We start from the raw sequence: 10,251 nt of genomic DNA on the forward strand, positions 1-10,251 counted from the left end.
GACAGTTGCTGTCCCTTGACTGCTCCTAAGAGCATTAGGCAGCTCTAAACATGCCCACCAAAAAGCATTTGGGCATCAGTAAAGTGAAACAGCAGCTGCTTGCTGGTATCTAAATATTGAACTCATGCTATAGTCAATCCATGACAAAGTGGGTCATTAGACGCTAGGTCCATAGGAACTTAAACATTTGAGGCCAGAATATTGGTTTGCAGTCCCTAAATCTCAACCCAAAACTGTCCCACCATCTGCCATCTCTCTGTCTCTCTGTTTATATTCAGTGTCATTTAAGTACTAAAAGTTTTACTTCCTCAGGCGGACCTGCCTGCTCACTATCCCATGGGCTGTCCCATGCCTTAGTCTATGACTGCAGAAACAGTGCTGAGAGAGGGCAGGGTATCTCAGAACTGCTCTGTAGGCAGAGTTTTTAACTGTTTTGTTACCCACCAAGCTAAAGAATTTGTGCTCCTTCTACCATACTAGCACTTGCAGTGCACAGAAATTGCTTGCTTGTGGGCTGGTTTACTTATATGTGTTTGAATGCAGAGTTTCTATATTGACATAATTTCCTTAAAATTGTGTTTTAATCCAGCAGTAAGAAGAGTTGTGTGGCCTTTTCTGTGTATGGTCATGGTGATCTCTTCTGCCTTAATAAATGCATACGTTGTGATATGTGAAGTATATCTGCAACAATTTGAGCTCTGAATCCATCTTCTGGAATTCAGCTTTGCCTTACTGCTGAGTCAGTCGGTCACTGAGCTCTCTGTTGTGCTTTGCAGAGAGTACAGTAGCTCAAAGCAGCAGATCCCACCCTAAGTTTCATGCAAAGGAAACAGCACTCTGAGTGTCTGTTAGTGCTGTAAGAATTTCTACAGCAGTTTGGTGCATTGGCTGTGGAGCTGTCAGGATGGCACTGTGTCTCAGCTGGGCAGAGTCCGGGCCCCTGCATTTGCTATAGAAGCCATCTGTTCCTATCCCTGTATTTCAGGGTCTTCGCTGAAAATACTAGCTTGCATGCCAGTGGATTTCAGAGCAGTTAACAGCAGACAATGGTCCACAGTTTGCAAGTTGCTCTTGTCAGCAGTTCTTTTTGACGTATCTATTCAGGCTTACCCTCTTGGGCTTAGAAAGCAGCGAGCAAAATCTGTGCCAATAGCTAATACTTCCTTATAAAATAAAAGCTCTGACAAATTCAGAGGCTCCATATGCAGCATTACGATGATCCTGAAGTTCATTTCACAAAATGGGTTCTAATTTTTAAATCTGCAGTTCAGAAATTCATGAGCAAAAGGTGAAAAAACTGAATTGCAGCTGAATTGCCAGTGAGTTTCATGGGGTAAAGACAATTATTCTTAAAGCTTTACCCCGGGGTATTAGAACAGAGCAAACATTTTTACAAAAATACCAGTTACCCTTCTACAAGTTGGGGAATGCTTCTCTCAAACACCAGTTATTGTCTCTTCATCAGGTTTTGTTGTAAGCACTTTGTGCGAGTCCATCAGAAAAAGGAATGCAGAGGACATACAAAGACCAAACTAAGTATATCTGTTCTTGAGGTCACTAGGATGCTACTGGCTGCTTGTACTTCCAGAAAAATAGCCTGCACCAACAAAATGTGGATCACCAAATGGAGATCTTGGTGTCAGGCCGTGACTTTGACCTGAAAAGATGCTGAAGTTTAAATACAATCATTTGTGGCACAGCTTTGTTCTAGACGGTGCCACTTCTGAGCTTTAGGAATGAATCACAGGATCACAGAATTGTTAGGGTTGGAAGGGACCTCTGGAGATCATCTAGTCCAACCCCCTACCAAGGCAGGGTCACCTAGAGCAGGTTACATAGGAATGCAACTGGGTGGGTTTTGAATGTCTCCAGAGAAGAAGACTCCATGACCTCCCTTGGCAGCCTGTTCCAGTGCCCTGCCACTCTCGCAGTAAAGAAGTTCTTCTTATGTTGAGGTGAAACTTCTTGTGTTTTAGTTTATGGCAAGTGCTCCTCGTCCTGTTGCTGGGCACTACCAAAAAGAGCCTGACACCATTTTCTCGACACCTGCCTTTGAGATATTTATATGCATTAATGAGATGCCCTCTCAGTCTTCTGTTCTGTAGAATAAACAGGACCCGTTCCCTCAGTCTCTCCTCATAAGAGACATGCTCCAGTTCCTTAATTGTCTTTATTCCCGTCTGCTCGACCCTCTCCAGTAGCTCGTTTTCTTTCTTGTACTGAGGAGCCCAGAACTGGACACAGCACTCCAGATGTGGCTTCACTAGGGCCAAGTAGAGGGAGAGGATCACCTCCCTCGACCTGCTGGCCACACTCTTCCCAATGCACCTCAGGAACCTGTGAAGTGCATGTGCCAGTGGTTGTCACTTTGCATATTTCTGCAGTATACACCAGTTTGTTTTTCCACAGTGGAGAAACTTAAAAAGCAGAGATGGAACTTCATAGCTCTGGAGAGGGTTCATGGATCCACAAATCTTAACACAGTTGTTCTGTGCCCATTGAGTGTCTGCAGGGATCACAGGCAGCCACACAGAGCAGGTGGGCATGGCACAGGAGACCAGCGCCTTTCTGGCTTATCTGCTGGTTACCAGATGAGATATCCAGAGCATCTAAAACAGCCTCAGGTTCCTATAATCAGGCAACCAGAGGCCACCAAGGTTGTCATATTTTAAAATCATGTGTTGGGCAAGCCAGATAGGTACTCGTAACTGAAGCCTGCTGTCCTGCCTCCTGGTTCTTTTTGTTACCTTCACCATTGTTAAATCAGGGCTAACAACAGTGGTACCAGTCCCCCACAGAGTAGCCTTTCTGAGGGCAGATACCTTCTGTGAGTCATTGCAAAACATATGTTCTTTCCCTCCTGCTGGAGTCCAGCGTATGTGAGAGTTGAGGGTCCAGGCTAGTGTCCACATTTGCCAGCCCCTTGCCAGTGATACCGCTCAAGAAAAGACCTGTTAAACATCTGCGCACGTAGGAGCTTTGGAGAAAGCTGCCTTGCAGCTCTGTTTTGGGAGAAACACCAGCTCCCGATCATCCCTGCTTGACAGGGCAATTATAGCAGTTAAGGGTGGAAACAGCTCAGGGTGCTAGCTTGCAGTTTGTCATAAAATATCATGCTATGACCTGTAGCAACTCAGGATAAACATACCCATGCATGGCACCCTTGGATGACCAAGGACAGTATGTGCCAAGTAAAACTGCTTCTGTGGCAGGTCCTTGTGTCAATCAGTCCCTGAGGATACATGTATGGGGATGTATACACAGATGCACAGGAAGTCACCTGAGATATTGTCTTAGAAGCAAGAATAAAGCCTGAGCTATGCATGTGAGTATTTACCCTGCCCTTCAGGTGTTTATCCTATTCACCCTGAGCTCTTCATGGCTATGGCCGTGGCCATCCAGCCCTGTTAGCTGGATTCAGCATGGTTTGTAGCTTTCTCAGGTTTCTCTTTGCAGTCCACTAGCCCAGCCTCTTACTAGTTTGCTGCAGCAGAAAACAAAAAACCAGGGGAGTAGCCCTTCAAGGCAAAATTGGGTCGATGAACATTTATGCTCAATTAACATGTCACCATGCTACAGTAAATGCAACTAAAAAGAGAGAACAACCTGAGTTAAGGTTGCCATGTAACCTGAAACCTTTGCTTCGTGGCTGAAGCTTCTTGTGGTGTTGCTGAATTTATGCTCTGCATGGCTATCATGCTCTGACTGAGTGACTTGGATTTCTGATGTCTGGTCTGATGACCATGCTTCCCTTCCTAATTTTTTCCCTTCTCTTCAACTTTGTCAGAAGCATTTCTGGACTTACAAAGTATTTAACTCCTACCCCAGTTCCTCCTTCAACTTTTGACTCAGGGACCCCCTATAATACATGGTTACGCCATCGACCTTGACGGGGATCTGTGATGACTTGTAAGTTCCTAGAGGGTGCCTACTGATGCTAAAGCATCCTTCCCCTGAGGTGCCCAGTGCCTGACTGCCAAGCAATGCACTTTACTGAAATGACTCAGCACAGAGCTGGTTTTCAATTTCCACAGGTTGCACAGTTCTCAAAATGCCTAGCCCCCTCCATCTTTTGGGAAGTGTGTAGAGCTAGAGAGTGGGTTGAGGATCACAGCTGCACAACCTTCTGGTATTTGCAACCAGTTTTTCACAAGTGCAAAAAATCCCTCTCTTTTCCTGCCTTATACATTTGTATTTTCTCTTTCAGTTCCTCTACTGACCTCTTCCTTTGGCTCCCTCCATGCATATATGTCTGATTGGTACCGTCCTTTTGTTTGAATTGTAAGCACTTCAGAGCACAATCATGTCTCCATCTGTTGTCTTGACAAGAAACTTACATGATAGTTTGGTTTAAAAACACTCATCTGTAACTGAGCTATCTTAGACTTTTGCAAGGAATGAACAACAATCTGAACCCTTTGACAGCTTTTCTTCATGAAAAAGTCTTTCCCAAGACTGATGTGAATTTGAAATCTGCCAGTCTTAAATATATTTTAATAATTAGTTTATTATTTAAATATTTGGGTGGGTTATCTTAATTTTTTGTTTCTCATCCTTCGAGGTACTACAGGTATACACATTTGCATGCACGTACGCAGATGAGAGCAACTCTTCCTTCATTGCATGAACATTGCATGAAGGAAGAGCTTCTCATTAATTTTCTTTGTCACTACAGCGGGGCTACAAGAAAAAAAATACTGTGAGATTCACAGTAAAAAGCACTAGAGTGGATGGCTTTTTAACTAAAAAGAGCTCTCTTGTGGCCACCCTGGCTTGGCTTTGAAGTATGTCCTTCCACATACTTTGCCTCTCCCCCATCCTTCTTACACTGTGATCGGAAGTCTACCTTCATGGAAAATGAGTTCATCAGGTTTCAGTAGCCTCCTGACAAGCCAAGCATAAATAAAAGAGAGCTGCCGCTCTGCACCCACACGTGTGTTGCTGCCTTCCAGGAAACAATAATCAGAGGCTCAGGGCTGACCACAGTGCTGTAAGAAATTAAGCATGTGATCATCATCAAATATCAAAACATGTCTACCTGTATTATGTTAAGAGCACAGAACCCCCAGTTGTAATTTTTAACTGAAATACTTGGCTTGGAGGCAAAGCTGGGGTTTTCCACGATCATTCCGAGTTCTGAATTACCAAGGCTCAAACCAACATATTTTGCACTGTCTCTCCACATGCAGCCCGAATCTCTTAGGTGCCTGAAGATACGATTTTTATTCTTGACTGAAATGTTGTAACAGTTACTGGATTCAATGAGCTCAGTGAGCTCAGGTCCCCCCCAGCCCCATGCCACCAGGGACAGAGTAAAATTCACTTGATCATTTTGTGAGTTGGGGATCATTTTTTTTTTTGCAGCACTGAGAATATAACCTGCTACAACTGGACACAAGTTATTGTGAGGAAGAAGTTGTTCATCTTGTGATAGATCAGTGTCTTCTGGAATTTAAGTATTAATTGAAAATTCAGTGTCATAGGGCAGCTGGCACTTGATTTTGCTCTCTTTCCTCTGTCCATGGCTTTGATCATGCTACATCTTTCTTTGTGTCTGGTGCTCAAGATGGTACCCCAGGATCACAGCCTGGTTCCTAGTCAAGAGGTATAAACCTACTGGCTTAAATATCTGAGGCCCAAGCTTTAGCAAGAGTGGGGGCATGACGGAAGAGGAGGGAGCATTTCCTTCATGCTTTTCACTTTTCCCACATAACCCAAAGCAGACTAAACAAAACCAGTGTGAAATCTCATGGCTTGATGCTGCTATGGTTATATTTTTTAGCTGTCATCCATTCATTTATAGTTATGTTTGTTCCCTGGATTTACAGCTTTTTTTCAGCCTTTTCTTGCAGTGAGGTGGGGGGGAGGTCGAAACCTTATGAAAGAAGATTGCAGTGAGCAGTGGCCTGTGATTAAAGCACAGTGTTTTTCCTTGATACCGCTCCTCCACAGCAGTGTCACACATGGTAGCATTTAGGAGCCCTTCACAGCTGAGGTGTTTCAAACACTAATGAATGGAAGTTTGGTCGCATAAGGCAGGCAAGCTTTAAGGCAAGCTTTGCTGAATGGTGTACTGTAGTGGCCTGGGAAAGGAAGAGAGTTATAAATTGTGTCAGTTAGCCACCCAGACAAAATGAAGCCATGTGGAAAATCAAATCTATTAAAGTATGAAGACTGTTATAAGCTGTTTTAAGCGGTCATTCTTCAAAGGTCTCAGTTGGCTGAGGAGGCAAATTCCTCTTCTTCATAGATCTTTTTCATGTGCTGTCTTAGGCAATGATGTACAGTGTTTGATAAAAAACAACTTTTCACTGACAGCCCCTTTTATTATAAATGTTTATTGCCCCCAGTTCACCACCCATGTCCTGAAGGGTACTGCACATTCATTAAAAAAATCAGGATAAGAGCATCACATTTGGTCAGGCTTGCTGAAGGTAAACATGAAGCAGTACAAGGGCCAATGAGGAGGAGAAGGAGAGCAACAGCTTAACATTGGATACCTGCTCAAAACACTTTCTCTTTTCTAGCTGCCCATGTTTGCTGGCCATAGGAGACCTATGACAAAGTATGGCACAGATTACTTTTTCTTGACGTCTCCTGGGGTAGAAGAAAAGCCTGGCAAGGCAAAGTGGTGGGATCAGAGAGCAGGGTACCTTCCTCTCCTTCCCAAGGTGGCTTCTTGAGATGTCACAGCAGCTGTAAAGAGCATTTTATTAGCTCAAGAGGTAATTGTCAGCTGCGTGAGGGAACAGTGAAGCAGCAGTTTAAGATACATGGTCATATTATTATCATATATTATTCCTATTTGTGTATTCTAGGAAGAGACTGAAGAAACGTCCTCACAAGAGTCTGCAGAGGAAGACTAGGACACCGCACCATGCAATTTCTACCTCATCAGCAGTCTTTTGAAGGGAGAAGACACTGCCTTGACCACTTACTTTCTATTGCCATGATCTTTCCACTTTTGCCTGAAAGGGGGGGGGGGGGGAAGCAAGGGGAATCACATAACCTTAAAAAGGATTTGACTAATCATCTTTGTAATCCCTTCACAGTCCCAGGTTTAGTGAAAAACTGCTGTAACACAAAGGGGACACAGATTAACGATGCAACTTTTAATTACTGTTTTCTTTTTTCCTATTAATAGTTTGTTTGAGTTGCTAAGTAAGGGTGAATGGGTCCAGAAGAGCTCCAAATCAGGTTTATGTCATTCACTGCACTGCATATAAACAAGAAACTTGTAACATAGTCATTATAAAGGGCATTGAAATAGGAAAGGCTGTGTTGTAACACTTATGCCTTGCGACACTTCCAGCAACCCACTCCCTACTTAGTGAACTCCCTGTTTTAGATCACCAAAGATAAGGATAGATACTACTCTTTTTCTTTTGTAACCTTCTTGTAGACTTGTACTTGATTTTTTATTTTTTTGATAAGACTTACTGTTATTTCAGGAAAAAAATGAAAGATGATCTTTCACTTCATTCAGCTGGTAATCAGAAGAAAGAAATCAACACGAAAATGGTACTTTCATTTTGCAAAAGGGAAGAAAGACAAAGATACGTTGTATGGTTATAGATACAAACATATCAGCAGAAGTAGTAGTAAACAAAATGAACAGCCCTTATCACCTAGACAATAGGAAGCCAGGGAGTTGGCTCTCTATAGAGCAAGGCATTTTCTGTGGAAACAAAAATGACTGACACCAAACTCTCTTATGCCATTAATGACTAAGTCTTTATTGATAAAAGTGTTTTAAAACATACAGAATGGTACCTAAAAATTAATCATACATTTATCTGAACAAAAATAATCCAGATTTTTACTTTGTTTTAACTAATTCCCCTCACCCTGTACCAGTATTTTGAAAGAATTGAGTATCTCCTCATTACACATCAGTCACAATGTTAGAACCAACACCATGTACCTCAACTAAGCTCATGCATTACCTTAAGCAATGTATTTTGACATAGGATGGTTCACTGAGCACCTCTGTGCCAGTGGCATTTCTCCATCTTTTCATTCAAAGCAGCACTTTTAGCACCAGATGCAATATTACCCCACTATTCAATACTACCTCTGATTTTTTACAAATAACTCAACAGACTGATAAATACATGCTGCTATACACATTCAATGCAGGAAATTTTTATTGGGTAGATAATAATGAGTATCTGCATTCTCCCTTTCTTTCTATTTTCAACATTATTTGCAGTTAAGGAAGCAATGTCTTTTTTTGTGTTTCAGCATGACTATGTGTTTTTCTTTTCGCTTGATTTGTTTGGGTTTTTTTCTCTTTGTGTGGATTTTGGGGGTTTTTTTGTTTTGTTTTGTTTTATGTACTTACCCTATTCTCTGCTAGACTTCTGTGTAATGTACTGTTAACTTGAATATATTTTTGTACTGAATTGCTGAGAGGTTTGTGGGATAATTTTCTTCAGTGACACTACATGACATAGAAAAAATTTAGCTGTAATGTTTAAATATTACTGTCCAAGTTTGTACCTCAAATGAATTGTTTAAAGGAATGGACTAATTGATTGACAAAGACCTACCTCCAGACTTTAAATGGAATGAACTTGTTACTTTCAGCATTAGTTTTGAGATGTTTGAAACGGTTAGGACTGCAACTAATCCCTAGTTCAAAACTATTTTTGTAAAATAACTTGTGGAAAATGAACACATTTTAAATTACTTTCATATTAAAAAAAAAAAATAACAAAAAAAACCTTCAAAGAAACTTGAAGCTTTGTAGGTGGAAAGCAGCAAGCTCAGCTTTTGCATAATGCAATCACAAATATGTGTTTAAAAAAAAAATTAGTAGATTGTAAGAAAATACTTGACAAGTATTTTCATGTATTTTAGACATATGTGATTTTGTAATGTTTCAGCCAGATTTATTTTAAATGCTTCTAATGTAGAGGTTTTTTATTCTCCCCTCTCTGACTTTTGTTGTTCCTTCTCTCTCTCTCTCTCTCTCCTCCCACCAATTTCATTTTTCTCTATTTCTGTTTTATTTCCCTTCTTCCTCTCTTTCTTAGTCAGTACTTTGTACCATTGTATTAATAACTGGGCCGGGGTAGTTTCTCAGGAAGACATCCTTTGGTATGGCTTTAGTACTGAGCCAAATGCAGTTAAAGATAACTACTTACTGGCTTCTTCCAAGAGGCAGTGTCAAGAAATGCAGACCTCCTCGAAAGACTGAGAGGGTTCAGTAGTGGAAATTGCTGAGAAAGAGCTGATCGGAGTATCACAACTAGACATGTTAAAGAGAAAGTAAGTAAAAGAGAAATCCTAGCTATACAGTAGCTCTAACAGGCCAATTCCAGTGTCACTTTAAGGCAGTAAAAGGAATTCTGCTGACATCAAAGGGCATTGAATCAAGCCTTAGCAAGTCCCTTTTAGGATTTAAGGGGGTTTTTTTGCATTTTCTAAAACCACGGTATTCGGTGGATGGCACAGAAATAATTGCTGGGTGTATGTCACTCTTCAACCTCCGAGAGACTTACCACTCTGATGAACTGAATCATGCATTTTCTATATATTGTAGTACAATCAAAACACATTACTACCTCTTAGGGCCTACTATACCTCATTTTTTCAGACTGAAAAATTGCATGTGGCCATTGACTCAGTGAGAACATCATAAAATTTTTTTATATGTATAGTTTATTTTTGTGGGAGATAAATTTTATACGACTGTTCTTTGCTGTTATTGGTCACTGCTAACTATGACTGGACATGTAACTCTTCTACCATTTCTGCAAGAGAGGTGTGTTTGCAGGAAAAAAAAATCACTTCAAGATGTTTAACTACAGTGTACTTTTCCTTTTGAGCGTCTTCTAACTTTTTGCTTTGTTCTTCATGTAGAGTTGCTGTCTATGATTGTACTTCAAATCGCTTGCTTGTTGAAAATGTTCCTTTAATGGATTATCACAGTCTGTTCAGCACAATAAACATAATAGCCTCTGTGATCCCCATGTTGTTTGGTTCCTAAACTTTTGTCACAGTTCCATAAAATGAGTAATAAAGTTTGGTCACAATGACCAAATTTGTAAAATCTTTACATGCAAGTAGCCTTTGTTTTGTCCCATGACCATAGGCATATGCCTGAGAAGAAGTGCATTTGCTGTTAGGGGCACCAGGAATGGGGGCTCAGCAGAGGGACACATCTTATGAAGCTCCCCAAAAGGTTCCCATTCCTGGCCTGGAACTCGCTGTGCTGAGCTAAGGACTAAACCATGTACTTGGGGA

General features: G+C 41.3%; 1 protein-coding gene across 2 annotated transcripts in view; it reads left to right on the forward strand.

Moving 5' to 3' along the window:
- Positions 1-9,977, forward strand: part of HMGA2 (high mobility group AT-hook 2) — a 110,923-nt gene extending 100,946 nt beyond the window's left edge. For both annotated transcript variants that reach the window (XM_032689378.1, XM_032689377.1), the window contains one exon: positions 6,819-9,977. In XM_032689378.1, the coding sequence (XP_032545269.1) occupies positions 6,819-6,866 (48 nt within the window). In that variant the 3' untranslated portion in view covers positions 6,867-9,977. The remainder of the gene's footprint in view (positions 1-6,818) is intronic.
- The last annotated feature ends 274 nt before the right edge of the window (positions 9,978-10,251 follow it).

This window comes from Chiroxiphia lanceolata, chromosome 5, assembly GCF_009829145.1.
Source record: "Chiroxiphia lanceolata isolate bChiLan1 chromosome 5, bChiLan1.pri, whole genome shotgun sequence".
Lineage (NCBI taxonomy): Eukaryota > Metazoa > Chordata > Aves > Passeriformes > Pipridae > Chiroxiphia > Chiroxiphia lanceolata.